Here is a 27,945-nt window from a genome sequence, read left to right as displayed (position 1 = left end):
GAGTTATGAGTTCAGATGAAAAGATCAAGCTGTGCAAGGAAGTGGAACATAATGTAACTGGGTGGCTCCTGGTTTGTAACATTGAAATAAAATATTTAGCAGCAATAAAACTGTTTCCAAGTCTTGCAAGGATATTATATTAATTGAATTGTTCTTACAGATTTACATATTTCTCTCCAGCAAGGGTTTAAAAATAAGACAAAAGAAACATTTGTAGTGAAAATATAACGAAATAAGTGACCAATAAGATAACCTCTAGATTCTAATACACATTGAAGTTTGAAGTCACTGCTTTACACCACTGAAAAGTACTAATAAACTAATAGTTACTTAATTTTACAGCACTTAGGAATTTACGAAAAAAAAATTACTATAATTTGGAAGGCACCATTTGAACTGTAGTATAACTAAAAGCTGTATAGTAATTTTGTCTATATTCATTCATATATGTTTTCCATAGAGAACTAGATAACCAAATAATAATTTCTTTATAACACCAAATTTACTCTATCATTTAACATTTCTTTTTATTTTAACCTGAAAAGGATCTTTACATACTCTCCTTTCCTAAATTGATGTTCTTTCAATCTTCCTTTATGTAATATTTTAGGCGTACATAATTTCTTATTTATTTGATCAGTTGTTATCCTTTTAGGCAACTGAAAATGAGACGTTTTCCCACTTACCTTTAAAATAAGCATATTTGTGAGCCCCGCCCATGAAAACGTAAAATAAGTGGCACTTCCTGGTTCCTGAAAACTTTGCTTCTCACACAGGTAATTAAAGCTGTAGATGAGGGCTATCGACTGCCACCCCCCATGGACTGCCCAGCTGCCTTGTATCAGCTGATGCTGGACTGCTGGCAGAAAGACAGAAACGACAGACCCAAGTTTGAGCAGATTGTTAGTATTCTGGACAAGCTTATCCGGAATCCCGGCAGCCTGAAAATCATCACCAGTGCGGCAGCAAGGTGACACATTCAATTTGTTATCCTGCATTCACTCTGAAATTTGTGTTTTCTATCTCCAAGATGTTAATTTTTTTTAGCCCACCCCCAAAACGCATTATTTGAAGCTTGTATTCCACAATATTAGGGAGATTTATTTCCCCTTTCTTTTCTAATCTTTAGAACTTATTCTCATCCTCCTTAATAGTAATGATGAAATTCTGAGATATTTTTTAACATCTATCTTGACTCTACATTCAGGCTTGTTTAAGTCTTTGGGAAATAGGAATACTGGCGGGGTGCGGTGGCTCATGCCTGTAATCCAAGCACTTTGGTGGATCATTTGAGGTCAGGAGTTCGAGACCAGCCTGGCCAACATAGTGAAATGCCATTTCTACTAAAAATACAAAAATTAGGCTGGTGTGGTGGCAGGCACCTGTAATCCTAGCTGCTCAGGAGGCTGAGGCAGAAGAATCTGTGAACCTGAGAGGCAGAGGTTGCAGTGAGCTGATATCATGCCACTGCACTCCAGCCTGGTCAACAGAGCGAGACTCTGTCTCTAAATAAATAAATATACTGAACACATACTTCTTTTCACCCTTCATGAATAAAGAAGTCCTGATTCATCTTTCATTCAAAATAAAGAAAAAGAAATTATCCAAAATATTGCACTGGCTAGCAAAATGCAAATTTTCCCCAGTTAATTAAACAAATATTTGTCTAATCTATATTGCATATCAATTACTTTGCTAGACACCATTGAAGATAAAACTAAGAGTAAGATAAAGCCAGTGCCCCTGGACAACAACACGAATTTTAATACTCTGCAGCTATAATGCAATCCTGGATGCACAAACTCTGTTGAATTTTATACATATTCCTCTAGGTTAAGAATCCCTGAGTTCTCTCAGTGGTTAGAACAATGTAAATTAAAGTGTATCTACAAAGTACAGTGGAAAAAAGAAGGAAGAAGAGATGAATTTTGTCAGGGGCCATATAGGAAGAAAATAAATATTAATATATTTGGTGTCTCTCCGAGAAATTAAAGGCAAAGATAATGTTGTTTAATAATTTCAATTATCATTGTACGCATAAGAAAAAAATGTTCTTTCACATTTTGATGATGCATTCTCTTATAGGCTTTTAATTTTTCTTTCTGATTTATCACACGAGTTAGTACATATTTTATACTTTTGAAACATTCCTCTTGACAACTAGAGAGAGAAGCATTTCAGACCTATTTGGACCTCTAGCTATGTGCCTACTCAATGGCTCGGACTTGTGAGTTCAATAATATCTTAATTGGTACAATGGAGTTTTATCAGTAATGATGACTTGTGGGTCATTCTGCCTTCTTTGCGTAACCAGTTGCTTCTCAGTATCGATTCTCAGTTGTGTTAGTTTTAGGTCTCAATAATACTATCCTGCCCTGTTGTTTCCATTGCTACAAAGCTTAGTGACTAAAGCTGGCATTCAATGCATGGGAAATTCCTTGCATTTTGCCTTAAGTTATCTGTTTGAAGGTCAAGCAGGGCATGTGTGTGTGTGTGTGTGTGTGTGTGTGTGTGTGTTGGTGAGTGATATGTAGGTACATTACAAGTTTGATTAACCATGCCTTAGTATCATATTTTTGTAAAAAATATCAATCATATTTAAAACAATACTTTAAGATGTCAAAAATCAATGCCCCTGAAATCCACAGGGAATAAAATAGCAAAATTTTAACATATAAACCTTTTTCATCCATTCTTCTGTCACTGGATACCTATGTCGATTTCATATCTTGGCTATTGTGAATAACGCTGCAATGAACATGGGAATATAGATATCTCTTTGAAATACTGACTTCATTTCCTTTGGCTATGTACCCAGAGTGGGATTGCTGGATCATATGGTGATTCTATTTTTAGTTTTTTGTGGAACCTCCATACATTTTTCCATATGGCTGTCCCAATTTACATTCCCTTACATGCCAATGTTCCCTTTCTCCACATCTTCACTAACAGTTGGTATCTTTTGACTGTTTGATAATAGCCATCCTAACAAGTGTGAGGTTCTAGCTCACTGTGGTTTTGATTTTCATGTCTCTGATGATTAGCGATGTTGAGCACCTTTACATAAACCTGTTGGCCATTTGTCTTCCTCAGAAAAAAATGTCTATTCAGGTCCTTTGCCCATTTTTAATAGGGGTATTATTATTTTTGCAATCAAATTCTATGAGTTCCTTATATATTTTGGATATTAGCCACCTATAAGATATACTGGCTGTAAATATTTTCTCTTCTTCTGTGGATTGCCTTTCATTTTCTTGTTTTCTTTACTGTGCAGAAAATTTCTATTTGATATAATCCCTCTTGTTTAATTTGGCTTTTGTTCCTGTGATTTTGGTGTCATCTCTACAAAATTGTTACCAAGACCAGTGTCACAGAGCTTTCTTCCTGTATTTCCTTCTAGCAGCTTTACAGTATTAGGTCTTTAGTTTATCCATTTTGTGTTGATTATATTGAGTGCACATTACCCTGTTTTTACATAATAGTTTAATAAATTAAGTAGGAGAATCATAAACAAGATCTTAATATCAGTATATAAGAATCATAGATTATTTATTGAAAATAACACTTAGGAATCACTAAGATTGAATTTAGTAATAAGTCCTTAAATAAAACTACCCATAACTTACTCCATAAGGATAAATCTCTATCCCAAACTTCACAGAGACTGTATAGACTCTTAGAAATTCACCTGACAGTTTAACAACTAACAGGATAACAAACCTGTCCTTCCCTGGGCCATATGGTCCTCATTTTGTACCCTGAAGGCATTTATTTTGATCTTTACAGCATAGATAGTAATCACAGAAAGAAAAAAAGACTTTACCTATCATAAAAACATTCAAACCATTTTCAGAGCTAACTCATGTAATGTAATGTAATGTAATGTAATATGTAATGTAATGTAGGGGTATCTAATACCAGTTTCACAGAGAAAAGTAGTCTTACTATCAGATGATAATATGTGGGGCTGTGTCCTAGCATCCAAATTTTAACATACTTTCATAATTCACTTTTCCACTCTTATTGAAATATATCAAATACTTTTTCCTTGTATATTTTTCTTTAATACATGAACAAGTTTGATGTATTTTGTCATAAAACATAATTTTAGAAAAAAATCAATATTTTCTATGAAAAGACAACCATCTCAATGTACAGAATATAAACATTTGGGCAATTATATTTATATTTTTACTTATTACCATTAAAATGCATGATGGGTAAGATTTTGTCATAATACATTTATTTTTAACAACCTCACATTACTAAATGCAACTATGTCAAGAAGTTTTTTCCTCTTTAGAAAATTTGCTTTCCTACTTTTGACAATGATTATTTCATCCTTTTCATAACTGATTAAGATGACCTCCTTCTTTAATTTTTAATGATGTCCTTGCCAAATGCTTTATTGAGAAAAAAAGCCATTAGATGGGAACTTCCCACAGCAAAACAGAAATGTAGTGGCACCTGCACCTACCCATATTGTCCTTCTTTCTTCTGATTATAAAAGGAAGTATCCCTCTATTTGTCAGAGGCTAATCTTCTACTCTCCCTCTCTCCCTGTCTCCCTCTCTCTCTTCTGCATATCCAGGCTCTTTTTTTCTGTAGGATCATTGCCACAAACATATGTTCTATTATATTCTTTCTCATTATCTTATTCTTATCACCAGGGGAACCTGTTACACATACAAATATCCAGGTCTATCCCAAGAATCTCCAGGAAAAGAGAATGGAGTTTGGATATTTTATAAAAACTCCAGGTGATTTTTTTCTCCTCTGGAAAATTTAGGTGATATTGTTTGTCAATATTACCCCTGCTGGCCCCACATCTCTGCCAACTACTTCCCTACTTCTCTAACGCTCTTGACAGCCAAACTTCTCAAATAATGGACTCACAGACATAAAGTCAATATTCTGAAAATTTGTCAATTTTCTCCCCCTAGCCTGATCCTTCCACTGCCTAATTAATTGCATACACCAACAGCTACCCATTCACCTAACCAGGAATTAGAGCAACTCTTGGTAGCTCTTTCTTGCCCTCCACACTCTGATCATCTGGATCAATGAGATCTATCTCTACCCCTTTTCACTGAAAACACTCTCCTCATGGCTGTTTCATCTTCTGACCTGGACCACTGCTATAGGCTCCTAACTTGTCCCCTGCTTTGATTGCTGTCAAACTCCAAACATTTTTTTGCACAGCCTCCAGAATCTTCTTATCAAAACATATATGATACAGTTTCAGTCACCTGTTTATAATCAATATTGAATTCATGTTACACTTATAAAAAAATCTATTCTCCTTTTGATTGTTTAAAAAGCCCTGCTGGCTGCGTGGAGTGGCTCAAAACTGCAGTATCAGCTATTCAGGAGACTGGGGCTGGAGGATAACTTGTGGCCGGGAGTTGGAGACCAGTCTGGGTGTTGGAGCAAGACCCCTGTCTCTACAAATTTTATTTTTTTTTAAATGGGCCAGGCATGGTGGTGTTTGCCAGTGGTCCCAGCTACTCAGGAGGCTGTAGCAGAAGGATTGCTTAAGTCCAGGAGTTTGAGGTTACAGTGAGCAATGACAGGCACTCAGACTGGGTGACAGAGCAAGACTCTGTCTCTTGAAAAAAATTATAAATTAATTAAAAAGAAAATTTTAAAAAGCCTCGCTTCTCCAATGTTATTTTATTCAAATAAATTTTATTCAACTATTTTTATATAATACAATGAGATGACCATAGTCAATAATACCTTACTCATGTATTTTAAAATAAATAGTTTTTTCAACCACTCTTTATTTATATTCCAGTCTCCCATGTGCAAGGCACTGGATAGACTCTGAAGAAAAATAGAGGAAAAATATGATCCATGCCCTCCTGAAGCTTACATTATAGAAGATGCACAGTAAACAACAGACCAGTACAGACCAGAGTAAGGAAATAAGTAAATGGCCGTGATGGGCAATAAAGTAGTAGCTGGGAAAGGGTCTGAGGAGTTGTTGTTTGAGACCTGCTGGCAGGGAATGAGCCAGCTGTGTAACCTCCCCCTCACCAAAAAGAATATTCTTGGCACAGGATTAAAAAATGCAAATGTCTTGAGATGAGAAAGGGTTTGGAGAGTTCTAGAAAGTGGCAGAGAATAATATGACTGAAGGGAGTCTGTTATGAACCTAAGGAGGTAAACAGAAGCCAGAGCACTTGAGGCTACACAGGCTGTGGTGAGGACTTTGAAATGTTTTTCAAATGCATGAGGAATTCATTAGGCATTTGAACCAGAGAAGTAAGATGATTTGATTTATATGACTGCTTTGTAGAGGGAGGAGCAAAAGTATGAGGAGGTGGGGGTCATTTTAACCGTTCGATTTGTGCCACCTTCACCTAAACAATACTCTAACCTCAGTGGCCACTTCTAGTTCCTTCAGAAAACAAAAGCATTTCAGAAGATTGTAGCACATGCTGTTTGCCTTGTCTCAGATTCTCCTTTGCACCTTTCTTCCTTAAGGAAGCAACTTACACATCATGTATGTATTGAGTCATTCTGTGGCAGCGCCAGCGAAATAAAGTTTAACCTCATTATTCTTTTACAGAGCACCATCTTCTCGTTCTTCATCACTATTTTAATTCTGTTTTCTGTGTTTGTGTGTGTGTATTCGTTTTAACAATCCATTTTCTCAATAAACTCTAAGCCCTGTGAGAGCACACACCAGGCTTCTCTTGTATTACCAGTGCAGATTGATAATGGGTGCTCAGTAAATATCGCCTAAATACCTAATAAATATTTGCTGACATCCATTAGTAAATTTCCATTTCAAAAGATGCAATTTATAGAAAAAATTCCAGTGTTTTTCTGTTCTCTGAACGGATTTTTTTTATAGGCATTGATCATATGGTAAAAGCCTAAACCTGTTCTCCTAAGCAAAATTCTACATGTGTACCTTTCTGTCAACTCAACTCCAGAAATACACTCCTAAAAAATATAGTAGGAGACTTCAAAACTGAATTCGTGGCTGGTACAAAGCATTCAAGTTTCTGAATGATATAGTTATTCAGATCAGTGCATAGAACTGTGTTTACACACATACCCTGTAGTGTCTTTTAAGAAAAACAACATCATTCTGATAGAAATGATGTTTCTTCAGTCTTTCTGGATTTAGTAAGTTTTATGGTCAAATTTTATTTTTTTCTTGGTGGCCAAGTACCTTTTGAAACTAATTGTTTGAATTTAAAAACGTTGTTGCATATACTGCAATAGAAGTCTTTTTATAATGCATCATTTCACTTTTCAGCCTTCATTAGAGTTGATGATTTATAGCAGTATCATTCTCAAAGAATCTTCCACTTAGAGTGTCTCCATGAATATCATCACTGGAAGTGGGGAAGGTGGAAAAGCTGATGGTCAGGGTGGGCCAGATCAAACAATTACTTAGATGCTGCAAAGAATGATGATAAGGGAAGGACAGTTATATTAAACTTTGTGTTATGCTTGTTCCCTAGTAATTGATTACTTTCTCTAAAAGTAGAGTAAATCAGAGGAGATGTGAGGGTTTTAAGTTTTGATTGTACATCAGTACAAGGCTGCAGATGTTTATTCAACAATAACCTTGTGTGACACATTATATTAGGTCCTGTGATGATTATATAGGTAACAGGTGTAGCTTCCACCCTCAACAGCTTATGTTTTAATGTGGAAGAAAAAAGAATATTCAGAAAACTCTCATACCCCTCAGAACATGTAATTATTAGAGCAAAAATAAAAGGAGTTCGGGAATCCTGAGGGGAGGTGAGTTTACTTTTATATTTGGAGTTTTCTGGTATTTGTGTGTAAAAGGGACTTTTGGATAGTTACAGGCAGGTAACAGGAAAACAGGCTGGGGGAACACTACAGAAAAGGGAAGACACGCAAATAGGTAGGATACTTCCAAATCACATCACATTATACGGTTTTGCTAGACTATGGGATAAAAAAAGGAAATTATGGCGAAAAGCCTGATAGATCAGGGATCCTCAGCCCCTGTGCCATGGACTGATACCAGGCCATGGCCTGTTAGGAGCCAGGTGGCAAAGCAGAAGGCGAATGGCGAGCTGGTGAGCGTTACCGTCTGAGCTCTACCTACTGCAGATCAGCAGCGGCATTAGATTATCATAGGAGGGCAAACCCTGTTGTGAACTGCACACGCAAGGAATCTAGGTTGTGTGCTCCTTATGATAATCTAATGCCTGATGATCTGAGGCAGAAGTTCCATACTGAAACCATACCCCATCACAACTCCATTCGTGGAAAAATTGTCTTCCATGAAACTGGCCCCTGGTGCCAAACAGGCTGGGGACTGCTGCGATAGATGATTCGTCAGGTTATGGAAGACTAAATGTCATTTCTAGACATTTGGGCTTTTATCCATAAGGAAAGGGGAGACATTGAAGTTACTTAAGTGATGTGTTGCTCTGTGTGTAGGGAATAGTTATTTGGCAGCTACTTCTGAAAAGGGCAGGAGTTGAAGGGATTCATACGAGAGAATTAGGATTTCAGTAGTCTAAGAAAAGGATCTGCTATGGTAGAGCAGGGAAAGTAGACAGTGTGTGAATTCAAAATGTTTTATTAAAGTGAATTCTATAGGACATAGTGACTGAGATGTGCAGAGTGACAGAGAAAGCATCAGAGAATACTTCTGAATGTGGAGCCTTTGAGATCAGCCTTCTCATTGACAGTGGCAGGAAGAACAGAAGGAAGAACAGGTCTGCCATGCAGATAAGCATTCTCACCAACAGTCAAGAAACTAATTTAAATGTTTGAATGCCTCCTGTTTCCATTGTATGTAACAAGGTGTAGTGGCAGCCAATCCAGATTTTAGGCACCTTGTAAGGGGGCTGTGGAGCCAATTAGTGACAGGAAATGGCAATACAAGAAGGAAAACAAATATGAAACATTCATTAATATCTCAGAATGTTAACTCACTACGTTGACTTCCACCAAGAGAGAAAGAAAATTCCCTTTATTTTGAGCCTTGGGGAGCAGTACCAGTTATGTCACAGAAGAATGTGAAACGGTAGGTAGAAACGAGGAACAATCAGGGTGATGGGGTGAGGTTTAGACTACTGCAGAAAACCACATTGTGAGAGACCTAATTATAAAATTGGATAATGAAAAGGCAAGGCAAAAGAAGACATGCATAAAAGAATGAAAAAAAAAAAAGCTCTCCTCTCTTTTTTATAAGAATCAAAGAAATGTTTCTTCTTTCTTCTCTCTCTTTCTCTTTTTCTTTCTCTTTCTTTCTTTCCTTCTTTCTCTCCTTCCTTCCCCCCTCCCTCCCTCTCTTTCTTTCTCTTTCTTTCTTTCTTCCTTTCTTTCTTTCTTCCTTTCTTTCTCTTTCTTTCTTTCTTCTTTCTTTCTTTTCTTTCTTTTTCTTTCTTTTTCTTTCTCTTTCTTTCTTTCTTTCTCTTTCTTTCTTTCTCTTTCTTTCTTTCTTTCTTTCTTTTCTCTTTCTTTATTCCTTTCTTTCTTCCTTCGTTCCTTCCTTTCTTTCTTTCTCTTTCTTTCTTTCTCTCTTTCTTCCTTCCTTCCTTCCTTCCTTCCTTCCTTCCTTCCTTCCTTCCTTTCTTGACAGTGTTTCACTCTTGTCGCCCAGGCTGGCATGCAATGGTGCCATCCTCCACCTCCTGGGTTCAGGCGATTCTCCTGCCTCAGCCTCCTGAGTATCTGGAATTATAGGCAGTCCCCACCATGCCTGACTAATGTTTCTGTTCTTAGTGGAGATGGGGTTTCAGCATGGTGGCCAGGCTGGTCTCGAACTCCTGACCTCAGGTGATCCACCTGCCTTGGCCTTTCAAATTGCTGAGAATTCAGGCTTAAGCCACCACATCCAGCCCAAAGGAATGTTTCTTAAAGATGTTCTTGATAGAAAATGCCACCATGAAAATAAATAGAAAATAGTCTTAAAATAAAAATATTCTTTAACTTCCCAACACATTGTTTTGCACATATAAGAGAAATACACATTTATTTTTTAAAAACATATTTTGAAAGATTATAATATAACTTCTAGATTTAAATAAATTTATTCACTTATTTTTATAAATGAAGCTAAATTAAAAATTAAGACCAATAACAGAAAAATGAGAATGTGTTTCTATTCAAGTAGTAAGATACCTTTTTATTTTTGAAGATACCAGATTTTTATTATTGACAATACTAATTTTGAAGAGATGTTTGTGTGTGCATATGTGTGTAAAATGAAATAGAGAAATAACTTCTTCTTAAGTTCACAGAATTTCCACTAGTCAGGTTATTGAATTCTTCTGTGCTATTGTAAATTGATAAAATTCAAATTCTTGACACAAAAAGATTAGATAATGCATTCAAAATATTTAGAACGAGGTTTTAAATGGAAGACAACAAAATTCATGACACAAAGACTTAAGCAATATATTTAATAATATTTAGAGCAAGGTTCTGCAGACCCAATTATATTTAGTTAATTTAATTGAAATGTTTTTAAATATATTGTTTCATTGCATTGATCACTAATGTTGAAGGGATTTATTTTTATTAACTTGCAGCATAGAGAGGAGTAAAAATAAACAATACTCCTATTTTTCCCAGTTAATGAAAATAAATAAGTATTAGTAAAAAGCTTCTGACCTCTAGGAGTACATAATAGTATTCTTTTTGAGAATAACTGCTGTTTTGACAAATACCATATCCTTCAAGATAAATCTAACAACCAAAAAACAATCTGCCTTTATTTCTCAAAATGACTTTGACCTCAAATTCTGAAACTGACAGGGTGACTTTGCTCAGTGAACAAATATGATACAGAACCTTTTAGAGGGAATCAAATATGCCGAATACCCAAGTGATTCTCTCTCTCTTTTTTAATCTTAAAATCAAAGCAGCTAATTTTACCACAGGGAGGAATTAAACCAGATGTAACGGTTATAACTTCAAAGATTTTTGTCTTTAAGGCCTAGAGATAATTAAAATAAACACAATGACTTTATTTCTCCTTAATGTGTCATTTATGTACTAGGTTCCTGTTGGGAACTGTATATATTCAAAATTATTTTTAGTTACTGATGATAAATTAAATTCATTTTAGCATATCTGGATTTTTAATTTTAGTGATAAAGATCAAGGTCATCGGCAATCAACATTAAAATAAATTGGCAAATATAAGATTTTCCCCCGAAATACATTGGAGAAACATTTGAAATTTTAAAAAAAGTTATAAAATATACAGAAAAAATATATTACTATTCCCAAACAATAATAAATTCAGATATAATTATTAGTATTTTGGCTTTAAAAAGTTACTTTTTAGATTTAATGTATTTCCTGAAACTATTCACAACAAATAAAAAATAATTATAATGTTACAGTATGCATCTTGAATATTATTACCTCCTTCTAGACATAATAGGCATATACTTATTCATTCAAGAAATGTGTATTAGTTATTATTTTTGATATTTGAGGAGTAAATCCCTTTGTAAATCAAAAGGAATCTATTAAGTCAGAAATGGATAACTAGTGATTCAGAATTCTAAGGTAGCATTGAAATAAGATTATTATGCGAAGATATTCCTGGGATTGGCGGTTGTTTATTGAGTTTTTCCCCAGTATCTGGTGCTAATTTTTATGCACCTATTTACAGCTAAAATAGGAATTGATGGGAAGAAAATATATACGTACCACTCTAATGCAACAGTATGAAAACCCATGAAAGGATAATTCACAAATCTTAATAGAAAGAGGGAGAAAGAAAGGGAAGAAAGTTATTTTTCACTTCCCCTGAGCAAACATGTAATTTCCATGATTCCTTTTTAATGACTGCGGTCTGCAGCCAGTAGGTACTGATTTATGAAAAGCTGTAAAAGATCAGGTGGAGCTCTGTAGGACATCGTTTACAGCTGCATGGATTGAAACCTATCTAATTTGTCTAGTAAAAGTGTGAGCTCACGGTGCACATCACCCAGCCTATAAATTTCCCCTTCAGACCCAATGTCTGTGGCTGGGTCTGAAAAAACGCCAATGCCTGCAGCTGCTCAAAGGTCCAGATTCCCTTGGTGCGCATGAAGAGACATCACAGGCTCTTCACAGTGAGAGACAAATTCCTATCCATTGATAAACTCTCCAGATGTCCTCTCTGAGGAGGAAAGGAACCAATTTTTATCTGAAATCCCCAGAGAAATCCTGGAAGTGGAAAAATGATACTTTGCAGGGCTGGTTATTCTGAGGTCACAGGCATTAAAATTAGGTCATTTTTTTTTGTCTTGGATGCACTTTGATCCAAGTCATAAACAGACAAACTCAGTTGGGGTCACTAATCCTTAATCCACACGTCCTGTTCTATTTCAATTTGTTTGTACTAATTTTCTCTAAACTCTTGTTGAGTCTGGCTAAAGTGTTGAGTGTAAAAGTAAAAACTTTTTTGAACTGAGAAGAAAGAATTCTGCATTTTGCTATTAGGCACACTTCATAAATATTCTGAATAAATGTCCTGGGGTTTGATTCTTCATACCCGCAAACCCATAAATAAAAAAGTATTACTATTCATGGGACTAAAACTTGACATAAGGTTCTGTGCTCTAGCTACTGTAGACAGAGAAATTGTGGCGTGTGCGCGCGCATGCCTGTAGATAGTTTAATGTCTTGTCTCATTCTAGGTTTCACATCATTTTTCTTATAAAATCTTCTCACACATGATTTAATGCTATTCTTATCAATTTTTTAGTGGTTCAATGACTTATCCAATGAGTCTAATCTAATGTCTAGTGGTTGCTAGTGACAAAGACTATTTCACTCATGATAGCTATCCTGAAACAACCCACGAATATTGTGTACATTTTGATGTATATCTGTAATTCCTGAAGTTCTTAAGAAAAGAATAAAAATATAAAATTTTCAATTATAAAAATAAGCTGTTTTTCTTTCTCAGGTGGGTAATTTAAAACATCATCGAAAGTTGTTTGCATATATGTTTCAGAAGAAAATAACTTATGAAATGTTATATTGATATTTTATAGTTTTCCAGATATTGCTAAAGGAAAAAATTAATATTTATATAATAAGGCCTAATCTTTTTTAGATAATCTCTGAGTGTTAGTAAAACTAAACTATATCACAGAAATAGAAGTTATAAACTCCATAATTAAGATTTTCAATTTATAATTTGAACTTGTGAATTAGAAAGGATTGAGGTAATTGAGTTTAGTCTAATGGACAGAAGGTTGAAGAATCCTTCCCTTTCAACTTCCCTCCACTACATAAATGACCATCACAGGGAGGGGACTATTAATCTATATTTTCCACAGAGTATGAAAATAGAGTCAGAACCAACATTGCAATTTTTTTTCTGAAACTCAGGGTTAAAACTGCACTAAAATGTGAGCATTTTTATCAAATACATTTCATGCATCCCTGTAAAAATCCAGAGAGTGAATTCACAAACTTCTCATATGTTCCAAGTAATGGCATGTAGGTGTAGGGCACGATCTAAAATTGTCCTGGCTCACGAATCAACTTTACACTTGAGCAGGTCTTTTGTACATAAGAGAGTAAGTTGAAGAATATCACCAGAAGTGGTATAAACCTCTCAATTAAAAGACCTATTTAAGTGTGGGCAGAGCTGGCACAGATTTGCTTCACAGATTTTCTCATTTAGAACAGGAGCTTCTACCGCATATCCTAGATGGTAATCAATGACTGCTACTCATATGTAAAACATTATACAGTTTTATTTCATGTATATTGTTAATTTTGCTATTTCATGCTATTTCTAAAGATATTGAAATTAACCCCTTAGAGACCTAAATTTATTTCTAAAATAAGGATAAATGCATGTCGATATATTATTTGTTTTGGTGTCTTCTCACCACAAATTCTAAACTTTGAATTTAAGCATTTCAAATGATGGACTTCACTTACACTAATCTTTCATTTCAAGTATATAAGAAAAATATGAAGTTCTAGTTTTAATACTCCTAATTTTGGAGATTTTTATTGAAAGATTCTAAATAACTAAAATGGCAAAAAATCAAAACGTACCCTCTTAATTATTAAATAAATATTAAGTTGTGATATATAGTTTTAATATTAATACTATATTTTATAACAATAATGAAAAAAATCACAGACAGCAGAATAGCACTTCTGTTTACAAGCATTTGTGTGGAATGATTGTGAAGTTGTAAAAGTTATTGACTATTCTAATGAAGCCCCTAATAATGGATACTTTTCAGGGTTGTTATACTATTATGTACATAATATTATATATGACTAAATTTCTAGTTACTTAAAATGGTGGTTAACAAGATCATTGCATTCCCAGCATTATATATAAACTGATATTTACTCTGCTATTTTCTTTTTGAAGTTTTCAGAAGTTTAACCATTTCACTATTTACATAAGAATAATGAACAGCTGACAGATAGTGCTTATTATGAGCCAGCACTGTTCTAAGTGCTTCCTACATATGCTCATTTAATCTTCATTTGTGTGAAATCGATATCCTCACCATCATCCCCATTTCACAGATGAGGAAACAGACAAGAAACTCACCAAGGTCACACAAATCGTATGTGGTATACCTGGGATTCAACCCAGGCCTTATGGTTCCAGTATCTGTGCACTAAACTTCAGGGCATATAAACATCGAATATGCCACATGATGGAATCATAAATCATTTAAGAAAAAACAGGGGAAATGCAATATGAACACAGTTTTACCTAAATGGCACAGTGTAGCAGTCAAGAATGTGGGCTGTGGTATATAATAATGTGGGTCTAAAGGCCAGCTCTGCCTCTTTTGCCTGAGGAAATTTAGATTTGTAACTTAACGTGATTTAGTTTCAGCTTCTTTGTCTATCTTAGAGATAGCATCAGTGCCTAACAGGTACTGTAAAGATTAAGGTCCTTCGTGTCTGTGTAATATTCTTAGCATCATGCCTGGCCACACTGAGTGCACATGAACGTTCGATATAATATGAAAACAAGGGCCTTCGAAACTTATTTCTGTCATTGTTATTATTCATCCAAAACTAAAGTCTTTTATAACTACCTTGTGTCCAAGCTCCCTTCCTTAAGAGAAAAGAAGAGAGAAGTCAATAAATTGTTCACCTAGTGACTGGCTCCAGTCTTATAAGTCAAAGGACAATTAAAGAGGCCACTAAGAGCTGAAAAAAAAGACACACCAAAGACATTTCACCAACAGGCTGCTTCTTTTGCCTCTTCAGGGAAGCAAACATTGTCTCCTTCATTTCCTTTATGCCTCTTCTGTTCCATTGATTTACCAGGTATTGCAGGTGGTCATAGATAGATGTTTAAGCCTGTATTTATATAAAAAAAAAATCCTAGAAGGAAGGAAGTCCTTTTTCTTTTTCTCTTTCTTTTTGAGACGGAGTTTCGCTCCTGTTGCCCAGGCTGGAGTGCAATGGCGCGATCTCGGCTCACCGCAACCTTCACCTCCCAGGTTCAAGTGATTCTCCTGCTTCAGCGTCCCGAGTAGCTGGGATTACAGGCATGTGCCACCATGGCTAATTTGGTATTTTTAGTAGAGATGGAGTTTCTCCATGTTGGTGAGGCTGGGCTGGAACTCCTGACCTCAGGTGACCCGCCGGCCTCGACCTCCCAAAGTGCTGGGATTACAGGAGTGAGCCTCTGCGCCCGGCCCTTTTTCTTAATGCTGATTGTATTGTGCAATATAAATCACAATTACAATCCCTCTCTGAGTCTGTGTGTATTTGCGTGTGTGTACATATATAAAGTATTTTGTATATATCATGTGTATATAAACACATGATATATATAATGTATATATCGTGAATGTGTTGCTTATATATATCATGAACTTCATTTGGTGTCAAGTATGCAAGAATGTTTTTTCTTATCAGTCATCTACTTTTTTCTATTAATTTTTATTTTTTATTTTTAATGACATGCAACATTATTTAACTCTGTGTTGAGTTTATGTCCTGCTGTAAGTATAGCCTAGACTGTTCAAGCCATTCTTTGGACAGCAACCTGTACAATGTCTAACAAACAAACATCCAGTGGGAAATACTTAAAATATTGAAAATGAATCCATCATTAAAGCAGACAGCAAAGAATTCAGTGTGTCCTGCCTACTGTAACCGTATCCTAAATTACTACCATTTTTGCTAGTGATTAAATTCAATGATAATAAAATATGTATGGATATATTTACGTCTTTCACTGGCAAATTTTCGGTGATTTAAAAAGCACTTGTGGGTGGAGAAGGGGAGAACTTAGACAGGATGATTACACAGCGTTCCTCCAAGCTGCCAGCTTGAACAGATGAAGCTTTCATGGCGCATAAATTCCACAAATGAACAGGAACACCATATGAAGTCTGGAAGTTCCTGCTGATGTTAGTGTCAAATTTTGACACACAGAAACTCTGCTGACTCCTGATCTGTCTCCCTTTGGTGTTTTCTTTTCTTGCAGGCCGTCAAACCTTCTTCTGGACCAAAGCAATGTGGATATCACTACCTTCCACACAACAGGTGACTGGCTTAATGGTGTCCGGACAGCACACTGCAAGGAAATCTTCACAGGCGTGGAGTACAGTTCTTGTGACACAATAGCCAAGATTTCCACAGAGTAAGAAAAAAAAAATTCATTAAGAAGAATGAATGATTCTTTTGAACTTTCTGCTGAATATTAACGTCTAGGCTTGACATGTTATAAATATTAGTGGTAGATCTGAGGTACGGACTGTCTCCTGGAACTGCTAATCAGGGCTCTGGGTCTCCTTGTGGCCCACAGCTTCTGGACTGATACATATTGATGTGTCTTCCTCCCTCAAGATAGGACCCAGGATTGGTGTCTTTAGATATGACCTTCAGGTCAACCAACAGATTCACACCCAAAACCACACTGCAGACTCAAGCTCCTAATTTAAACCATAAGCAGACATAGATTGATGATTATTATATTTCTGCATTTTGTGATTTTTCTGTTATTTTTACTAAAGCTTAACATCTGTGAATCAGGAAAATTGAGAACCAAGTAGATAATGTGGTATACAAGGAAACATATTAAAGTCTAAAACTAGTTTTCATAGTTGCTAAACATAACATCATCTATTCATCATTGTCTACTCTGTAAAGGATATCATACCAGAAAATGGCATTATAATTAGGTTTAAGATAGAATTTTTGGGTTTTCCTCAAAAGGCTTATTGCCAGATGAGAAAGAAAAAATATGCATCATATTAATATTAATTGATAGTTTCATCAGTTAAAAGCCAATAATAATCAAGTATAATGTGCTGTATTTTGTGGACAATAATCTTTTGGTAACAGGAATCTTTTGATATGAGAAACACATGGACCCAAGGAAAGGGGGTATATAAAGAATCAGGTGAATCCAGTGAATAGTCAAAAATTTGTTCTTATTCACAAAGTAGGGTGTTTGGGAATTGATAAATTAAGAGTTGGAAGTCACATTCTTCATCTCACTGTGATTGAGAACCAATTTACTTCACTTTCTAATGTGACTGCATCATTTTTTCTTTTTCTGCACAGTGACATTTTCTGGATTCCCATGCACATAGCTAAAAACTGGCTTTCTCAACTCTTGGTCATATAGCCTTATAGTGCCATTCAACTGACCAGGGTCCAACTCCCTTAATTCTAAGTTCTCAGGAGAGAAAGCAGGACTGGCTCAGTCCCACTTGTACACTGGCACCTCTAAAGTCCTATGTTTGCTAGTGTTTAGTAATTTATCTTCAAAAGATGTAGAATGAGGTAGTATGAACTTGGCTCTAGGGGCCTTTTCCTGAAGATAAGATGGAGAACTGCCCCAAAGAAAGAAGTGTAATACTGGATAGATACACCAAAAGTTGTCCAGAATGTTGTCGCTTGCATGGTCTATTGGGAAACTGTTCATCTTTGTGTCAGTCTTTCTTTGATCTTTGTTAAATAAACCATTTAGTCCCCCAAGTTTCTTTAAGTATTATCATCTCCCACTAATATTTAAATATTTAAATATTGTTGAATATATAAAGACTTTCACTGCCACCCTGTCAATCATTCAACATCACTGTGAAAAATAACAGATTAGATGCCAAAAAAGAATGTGCCATGTAATTAATAGATATAAGTGCCCAACAAACAAATAAATAAGTTTATAATTTATGGTGTAGTGTTACAACCAGAAAGACATAAAGCCAAAGAAGGACTTACAGGAACACTTTATGATTATTGAAGAAGAGAACTTGTTCTAAAAACATAAACTTACTCTAGTCAATTTAACATGAACCAGCATTCCTGTTCAAAGTGGAATGTAGTGTTTATTGAATAGACTTCTGACCCAATCGACAGTACACTTGGGTTTCTGTGGTACTTATTTTGATCTGATAAAGTCTCAGGATATAGTCATGTATTTAAATATTTTTATAAATTCCTATTTTAGTAATATAAACAGTTAGGGTTATGATATACAAAACACCCGCTGTAGAGCACAGAAGCGTAGCAAAAAGCAAACACAAAGTTGAACATGTCCACATCATTGCCAGAATTTCAAAGGCAAAGTTATGCAAATGTTTATTCTCAATAAAATATCAACACTCAAAACTTTTAGATATTGAAACACTATATTGAAATGTATGAGGCAGAACACTGTTAATAAGATTAACTGCTAGTTTGCGATTCAAATATTGTCGTCCATTATAAGCTATGAATGTGATAAGAAAGCTATTTGCTTTAAAAATGTGAATGACAGCATTTGTCATACTTTCCAAGTTAGCGACGTTACTTGTGTCAACAATACCATGTTGGAAGTCAAACTCTTTTTGGCTGGTTGGAATATTTTTACTTAATTGTTATTATTATTTGAACAACCTGTGAATATACGTTCAAGATGAAAGCTGACTTTTCCTGAAAGACAACTTTTTCAGATTTGTCCTGCAGACTGAGTCAGGTGGTATGGATACTTCCGTATTGCACTCCCCACAATATTCCTTCTTCTGTTCTTTCTCCTCAGCTCAGGGACAATATAGGATTAACATCTATTGCCCTAACACTCCTTGAAAGGAGCTGCTTTTTTTTTTTTTTTTTTTTTTTTTTTTTTGAGATGGAGTCTTGCTCTGTAGCCCAGGCTGGAGTACAGTGGCGCAATCTCGGCTCACTGCAAGCTCTGCCTCCCGGGTTCAGGCCATTCTCCTGCCTCAGCCTCCCGAGTAGCTGGGACTACAGGCGCCTGCCACCATGCCCGGCTCATTTTTTGTACTTTTAGTAGAAACGGGGTTTCACCGTGTTTGCCAGGATGGTCTCGATCTCCTGACCTCATGATCCGCCCCCCTCGGCCTCCCAAAGTGCTAGGATTACAGGCGTGAGCCACCGCGCCTGGCCAAGGAGCTGCTTTTTTCCTTGAGTCTTCATAGTGTCATGCACCTCATGCTCCTAGTTTATATTACTATGAGAATTTATTAAAAGTCTTTAATATACTAATAATTTGGGTAAATATAATGAGACAACATTTTCAGCATAAATGCTGTAAAATATTGAGCTAGATATTTTAGCTTTCTTTCAGGTTCTTGGGCTTATTGTTTGAATTTGATTGCTTTCAGTCTCTATTTTCTTTGTGCCATCCAGACTCAATTCAGAAATGATTCGCTTGACCAAATAACTGTAGAGATGCTCCCAGAATAGAAAAAGATACCTAAGATGAATAGTGAATCTCTTTTTTATTCCTATTCAGGCTGCCAAAGTATAGGAAAAGATCAATAAAATTTCACATTCAAATGCATATTAATTTATTTTCATTAGTTTAGAGATTTCATTGACATGCAAGCTACTCAAGTTATCTCATTTTTGAACAAAGCCCAGAACATATGCGACTTTATTTAATAAATACATATTTCAAGACATTAATTCATAACCTAAGATGGATTTAGGAAGGTTAAAGTGAGAAAAGAAGATAGAAAGGGAAAGGTTAGAGTGACTGTGACGGTGAAACTAGAGAGAGAATTAAGTGTGTGGAATGAATATTAAGCAGATTTGTTGCCACATGTCATTATTCTGCACCCTTGGATGCCATTTTCAAAGTGTCATCACCTATCCCTTTGCCTTTGAAGTACCAGATAACACATTAACCTCTGGTCTCAATCTGGAGCTGCTCTTTAGTCTTGAACTTTTCCACCACTCTTCTGAACAGGACAGTCAAAATGAAATGAGCACGCAGAGTGTTATAGAGACAGCAGCAACTGGGGGTCCCAAATTATTTTGGACATGGCAGAGTAGTGGACAGAAGATATTCCGGCAAGAATAGCGAGACTAGAGGGTGTTTAACAACCCTGGCCAAGGAATAACCCAAATAGATAATTACTTTAATTCTCTTTTCAAAAAACAGTCATTTGCATTAAGTAAAAAAATTATATATAAAACATGTAGTATATTTATATAAATATATAAAAATATATTTTATATATTATACATAATATATAATGTTTACATAATATATAATATATATTATATATTATATATAATGTTTATATATTGTAGATAACATATATAAACATATATATATAAACATACATATATATAAGTTTGCTTATATTGGGTTCACAGACACAGAATGTAAAACAGCTTTTTGCAGAACATTTCTTGCAGAATGTAAAACTGTTCTTTGCAGAACAGTTTTATGCACAACATTTCTTGAGGAATACACTCAGGAGGTGCAGCTATGAAGAAGTGATGAGGAATGTCTCAAATCAGTCTGTGAACTCAGCGTCACATTTTTTTTTTCCAGCCACTTGGGGATGAGTGCTTCAGTTCAGAAGGAAGATCAGGGCCAAACATCATAGCAAGTAGTACTCAGTAACTATGCTTAAATTTCTCAAAGAGCTCAGGCAATTACTGCATTGGAATAGATAAATATTATATATATGTATATATTTACTCATATAATATAAATATTATATATATTTACTCATATAAATATTATATATATATTTACTTTCCACGACTACTATTATTTATATTTATTATTTATTTTTTGAGGCGGATTCTCGCTCTGTCGCCCAGTCTGGAGTGCAGTGGCACTATCTTGGCTCACTGTAAGCTCCGCCTCCTGGATTCACCCCATTCTCCTGCCCCAGCCTCCCGAGTAGCTGGGACTACAGGCACCCGCCTCCACGCCCGGCTAATTTTTTGTATTTTTAGTAGAGACGGGGTTTCACCATGTTAGCCAGGATGGTCTTGATCTCCTGACCTCATGATCCGCCCGCCTTCTCAAATTTCCTCCCAAAGTGCTGGAGTTACATTCCATGACTATTATTTTAAGAAGGGGAAAGGGAAGAGACAAAGGACAAAAAAATCATCTAGTCATAAAACATACGATATGGTATTGGAAGAAGATTAAAGAAAGAAGAAAGAGTGAGAATCTATTGATCTGCATACCCATACTTGTATCTGTCCTGTTTTTTGGCTCTAGACTCATAAACTGACTTTGCTATAGTCTGGGGATAAGTCGAGAAATGTTTATTCTTTGTTTTAAAGATAGATTCATGGTATGCTTATCAAGATCCTGTAATGCACATTCTCAAAGGCAGGGATCAACAAAAGTAGCATACATTACTCTAAGTGAAGGCTTTCATCATCCACAGTTACACTAAGCATGGCAAGCCTCACATTCCCATACATCCCCACTAGCTTTCCTGAGGAAGAGCATGATCAGATAGGGCCTAAGGCAAGGCACAGGCTGTCCATAGAGGATTTATCAGCCCTTTGACAGTAGGCAGGGAGGGAACCTGAAGGTCATCAGGAACTTTCCCAGCCCAGATGGTAGGAATTCAGTAGAGTCTTGGTTAATTTAATGCCCTGATGCTTAAATAACAACTACATTTCTTCTCAAATGGTTACCTATTGTTTTCTTGAACACCTTTATTGCCTAGGAACCCATTTCTTAAGAAATCGATTAATCCATTTCTATGTAGTTGAATCCCCAATTTTTTCTTTCTTCATGCTCAATATAAAGGAAACCCCTCTGTGTGTATGTGTGTGTCTGTGTGTGGTGTGTTCACACGTGTTCTTTTTTCCTTGCCATTCTCAATTTTCCTGGCTCTCCTTGACAAATGATACTTTACGCCCTGGTCATCTTTACCCATAAAAATATATTTTGTATGTTTCTTTCTTTAGCAAATTTGTATTGAGCCCACTAACTGGCAGCCATGTTTAGGTTGCTGTTGATAAACAGAGTATGAAAGAAAAAAAAGGAATCCCAGTTCACATGGAATTTACCTTATTGTGGAGTAAGATAGGGAATAAAGAAAATAAATCAGAAAGAAAGTTAATATGTTAGATGGTAATAAACACTTTCGAAGACAATGAAACAAGAAAAGACAACAGAAAGTGCAGATACAAATACAGAAAAGTTTTAAAATATTAAATAGGAGGATTGGGGAAGCTTTCATTGGAGGGGGATGTTTGAGCACCTCTCAGTCCTGAAAGATGTGAATATATGAACTAATTACTTGAAACAAGAATATATAATTAAGCATTTGCACATTATCTTTTTTGCCTAAATGAAATTCCTTATGTTTTTATAATCTTTATTTTAATGGCTACTTTCTGACTTTAAATTATTATATATTTAATAAAAAGAGATATGTCTTTGTCATTGTTTTTCTACTTTGAAAGAACTGTGTACTTTAATCAGGCTATTCCAGTTATCTATGGCTGCACAGCAGCCTCCCCGAAAACTTAAAGGCTAAAACAGCAAGAGGTTTATTATACATCATAGTGTTGTGGGTTATACATTAGGGCAGAGCTCAGGTGGGTGATTCTTTGTGTTCTGAGGTTGATGTTGACAGAAGCTTACAGCGGACAAATGGACTGATCTGGTGCGGAGGGCTGGAGATGCTTTCATTTCGACGTTTGCCTTGGTGCAGTTAGCTATACAGCTGGTCTCACCTGGGATTGTAGGCCAAAGTGCTTACATGTGGCCTTTCCTGTGCAATCGTATCAGGTAGTCAGACTTTTTATATGGCAGCTCTAGAGCCCCCAGAGAGGATGTCTCAATCAATAAGTAGAGGCTGGCAGTTTCCTAAGACCTGAATGAAGAAAGTGATACAATGTCAATTCTGGCATACTCTGTTAGCCAAAGCAATCCCCAGATTCAAGGGAAAGAGATAAAACCCCACAAAGAATGCGTGATCATTGATATTAGTTTCCTAAGGCTGCCACAAGAAGTTACCACAAATTTATTGGCTTAAACAGCAGAAGTTTTTGTCTTAGAATTCTGTTGGCAGAAGTCTGAAATCAAGATGTTGGCAGTACCACAATTGCTCCAGTCTCTAGGGGTGAATTCTTCCTCGTCTCTTCTAGCTTCTGGTGGATCCTGGTATTCTCTGGATTGTGGCAACATAACTCCAATCTCTGACTCCATTTGTACATCGCCTTCTTCTCTGTGTATCCTATTCTCTTATAAGGAAACTGGCACTGGATTTATGTACCACGATATCCAGTAAGATATTTTCCCAATCAGTGCATTAATTACATCTGCAGTGACCCTCTATCCAAATAAAACTGCATTGTGAGGTTTGGGATTGACAGAGATTTTGAGGAAACCCTGTTCAACCCACTACACCACCTATATAGTCTTCTACAAGATGGTGGAATGGTCGGGACATAACACAGATGATGCAAATATCAGACAATTGGGTCCACAGTACTAGAATTGTGCAAATTGTGCTAACTGAAAATCTCCTGCTTATATACTATCGAAGAAACTGATTCTTATATTGTTTTCTTTTTTCACAGTGACATGAAAAAGGTTGGTGTCACCGTGGTTGGGCCACAGAAGAAGATCATCAGTAGCATTAAAGCTCTAGAAACGCAATCAAAGACTGGCCCAGTTCCCGTGTAAAGCACGACTTCTGGAAGGAAGTGGTGGCTGTGGAAGGTGTAGCATCATCCTGCAGACAGACAATAATGCGGAGATACTGGTGGAAGTTCCAAGTCCAATAAAACACTCAAATATGAGTACAAATGCCTTAAAATGGAATTGAAAAACTCTTTATTTTCCCCTATCATTTAGTGGATGGGTGGGTGGGGTATTTTTTTGTAATTGCTTTTTTAAATATTAGTTAATGGATTAAATTTAATTCTTCAGTGTAAAATGGTGAAGAACTAGCATATAGCCATTGATCATAAACTGACTATTGTAAAATCAAAACAAGTGAAATAACAAAACGGACATGGTGGCTTTGTTTAGGTAGAGCCACAAAAGAAAAGACTTGTGATATTTTTATATACAGAGGAAATCTGTAACAGGTATTTTGTTTCTTTTAAAGCAAGCAACATAGAGGAATTTATACCTCAAACTATCTGGCCATATTTACTACCTTATCACTGCATTATTCTCTTTTATCTGTTTAAAGCATATAGAGATGAAGTTTGTAGTTGCTTTAAGTACTATACATTTTTAAATTGTTAGCTTCTTTAAGTATATCATGTAAAGAAATGTCTTAATTTTTGAAAAAAGTACATATTTATTTTCTTTTGAATTGTTTTTATTGTTTTCTATTTATGCCTTGATGATTTAATATGGATTTGTTACAGCCAAGTGCCAAATGCTCTCTCAAATTGTCAGCAATTTAACTACACACAGATAATATGGGTTTCTTTCAGATTTTTTGAACCATCCACTTACACATATTTTTAAAAAATGAAATCCTTTTCCTGTTCATACACTAACCAAATCTCTCATAGTCTGTTATCCCAATCATTGTTGCCTCTCCATTTATTATAAACTGTATGCTCACAACTTAGTGTAATATACTAGCTTGTATGCAATGGATTTTCAACCAGATAACATACCTTTCCTGCTCTGGTGCTTAGAGACTATCAACTCCCTCCTTTAGTGAAGGAGCTGTGTTAGAGCTTTCGAGAATAGCTCCACTGGAGAGAAGTGGAATCCTATATAGAATGCTGCACTAATTGGCAACACAGCCTATAGGCCAATGCATGAGTAAAAAAAAAAAAAAAAATTACTTGCTCACTGGCTTTGAAATGTCACTTACTATTGTTGCTGAAACTTGTTGAGCTGTTTATAGAGAATGATGATAACAGAACTACTCCTCTGTATCACTGGAGTTTAGGTGAATTAATTAAACATTGTGATCATTAGTACCAGGTATTATTATCTTTACGAGTCTTCCACTTCAATGCACATGGTGCAGTTTTGGTGTGCACCTTAGAAGGATTGAACTTCTTTGAATTTACTGGACATAACATATTCAGAATAGTTGGTCATCTAGCAAACACCCAAAATGTGTAGGCAGGAGAGAAATTTCTCATCACAGGGATTTAGACTTACTATTACATAAAGGCTAACTATGAGCTTGCTCAGTAATTTTGAAAAGATGTACCTGGTGGATATCTAGCTAGTAATATATTCTGAAGCAACATTTTAGCTCTATTGATACTCTTTCTAATGCTGATATGATCTTGAGTATAAGAAATGCACATGTCACAAGAATAGAATGGATAAAACAATGCTGCAAACTTAATGTTCTTATGCAAAATGGAACGCTAATGAAACACAGCTTACAATCACAAATCAAAATTCACAAGTGCTAACCTGCTGTAGGTTTAGTGTAATAAGACTTAGATTGTGCTCCTTCAGATATAAGATTTTTCTCAAATCTTGGCAATATTCCTTAGTCAAATCAGGCTACTAGAATTCTGTATTGGATATATAAGAGCATGACATTTTTAAAAATACACTTGTGATTATAAAATTAATCACAAATTTCACTTACACCTGCTATCAGCAGCTAGAAAACTTTTTTTTTTAAATCAAGTATTTTGTGTTTGGAATGTTAGAATGAGATCTGAATATGGTTTCAATCTAATTTTTTCCCAGACTAATATTTTCTTTTTTAGGTGCTATTCTGAGCATACTCAACAAAACCCATGCATTTCATAAACTAATAGAAGTTGAGGATTGTTGAATCTATTTCACTTATTTTGGCTGTGGTTTCCATCTGAAAGTAGAGGTTGTATACACCATATACTGTTCTTCATTTTATTAATATTTTTCTACTTGATCTCTCATAAATTTGCTTTACGCAATTCTTACCCTGTACATATGTAAACATAAGTGTACGATTCTTAACCGTGGAGTAGAGGTACTAGAATGCTTACGGCCATCTCTTTGTACAGGAACTGCATTGACTTTCAGTAAACGTAAAGCCACAACTCCTACACGATGTTATGTACCATATGATCTGTTTTGTATCTTAAATTTGATTTACGTATGTTATTTATTTCTGGTAACTCACTCAGTTTATGCTGTGCTAAATATCAATCAAGCCATGTATAAATGTGATATGATTGGCAGTATGTGTTTATTTTAAACTTGTCTTTTCAAAATATTACTCAGTTTATGTTGTACAATGTAGATGGCCTCTTACTAATGTAAAATGATTTGTAGTGGAAACGTTTATATTTTTATAATAAACATAATGAAAATATTTTTTACAGATTGGAATACAGAAGTGGTCTCTGAAGTTTTTTTAAAAAAATATAAAAATATGTGCTTATTTAAACAGCAAAATAATGAAATTTACATAAGTCACAAAAAATATGCTTCTGGGCTTTTATTCTCCATTAGTGAGGAGGGATTTACATTGTATAATCCACATGTTTTTGGTCTACATCTCATTATGAATAAGCCAGAAAAATAGTCAGTAAATATTATTTCAAAGTTAATAAACACAACTGTAATAGACAGTTCTCTTTTGATTGCAAATAACAGAAAACAAATAAATTGGATTAATTTTCTAAAAAAGAAAATGTTTAGAAGGAGTGACAGAATTATCTGGGGACAAACTCCTTAGCTAAGAGATCAGACACAGATTGAACCAGAAATTCAAACAATGTCAACGTTCTTTGTCTTCTTCCCTTGGCCCTGTTTTTCTTCCAACTGGGTTAATTTGCAAGCTATACCTTTCTACAAGGTAAAAAATACTACTCTCTTTAATCTAATTCTGCATTGCAACTCCTATGAAAGAATTACTGTCTCTCTAGTTCCAACAGAGATCATGAGGCCTTTCTTGGATCACAAGCCCTATCATTTTGGGCTGGAGAATGAATCACTCAGATTGGCAAGTACTGACTCCTGTGCTTGCCCTTGGAGATAGTGTGTGGGGTTATATGAAAGTGATGCTCTTCAGGGGTTAGAGGTGTAAAAGCAGTTTATGTCCAACAGAAGTCAGAATACTGTTTATGACAAATGAAGAAAGGAATTCTGGCCAGGTCAAATAAAGCAAGTAAAAATTAAAAAAAAAAAAAAAAGTACAAATGCAAACCACCTGCTAAAGCACACCTGATACTTTGTATACAATAGGTCCCTTGTCATTGCAGTCCACTTAAAGAAAATGATTATATATGAAAATCAAAAAAAGCTAATTCAAAAATATGCAAAATAAAATAAGTGATCAACATACCCATAGAGAAGTAAGTGGTTAGGAAGAGATTAAAAAAACAGGTCTGATTTGTGTTTGCCTTGAAGGAGAAATAGCATTTGGTCAAGTTGAGTGGAGTACAGAATACCTTGTAAGCAGGAGATTAGTTAGTTAAGGGGAAGAGAAGAGGTAAATAATATATTTATTCATTCAATAAATACATAGTATGCATTATTATGAGCCAACTGTTTTGCTATCATCATTTACAAGTTACCTCATTAAATCGTTTGTAACAGTTCTGTGAATGGAGATGAGCTACTTTTATGTGAGAAGGGACTCTAGGCTCAGAATGTCCAAGTCACCTTCCCAAGGTCACCCTAGTATGTAAATAGATATTTCAAACTGGAATCTTCTTATTCTGTATTCCTCCCATCATGTGATAGCTACTATAATCCCCACAATGCTCTGGGGACAGTGGCAATGACAATTTGCAGAAGAGGCTTGGGGGAGACTAGGTCTAATAGACTAT

At 35.5% G+C, this 27,945-nt stretch overlaps 1 protein-coding gene across 3 annotated transcripts in view; it reads left to right on the top strand.

Moving 5' to 3' along the window:
* EPHA3 (EPH receptor A3) overlaps window positions 1–26,500 on the top strand; it is a 372,702-nt gene extending 346,202 nt beyond the window's left edge. The window contains exons 15-17 of one of the 3 annotated variants that reach the window (XM_003255127.2): window positions 777–970; window positions 16,448–16,603; window positions 23,767–26,500. In XM_003255127.2, coding sequence (XP_003255175.1) covers window positions 777–970; window positions 16,448–16,603; window positions 23,767–23,872 — 456 coding nt within the window. In that variant the 3' untranslated portion in view covers window positions 23,873–26,500. The remainder of the gene's footprint in view (window positions 1–776; window positions 971–16,447; window positions 16,604–23,766) is intronic. The other 2 variants (XM_012497854.2, XM_012497853.2) reach the window with 2 other exon arrangements.
* The last annotated feature ends 1,445 nt before the right edge of the window (window positions 26,501–27,945 follow it).

This window comes from Nomascus leucogenys, chromosome 21 (assembly GCF_006542625.1).
Source record: "Nomascus leucogenys isolate Asia chromosome 21, Asia_NLE_v1, whole genome shotgun sequence".
NCBI lineage: Eukaryota > Metazoa > Chordata > Mammalia > Primates > Hylobatidae > Nomascus > Nomascus leucogenys.
This window is presented reverse-complemented; position numbering and strand designations above follow the sequence as displayed.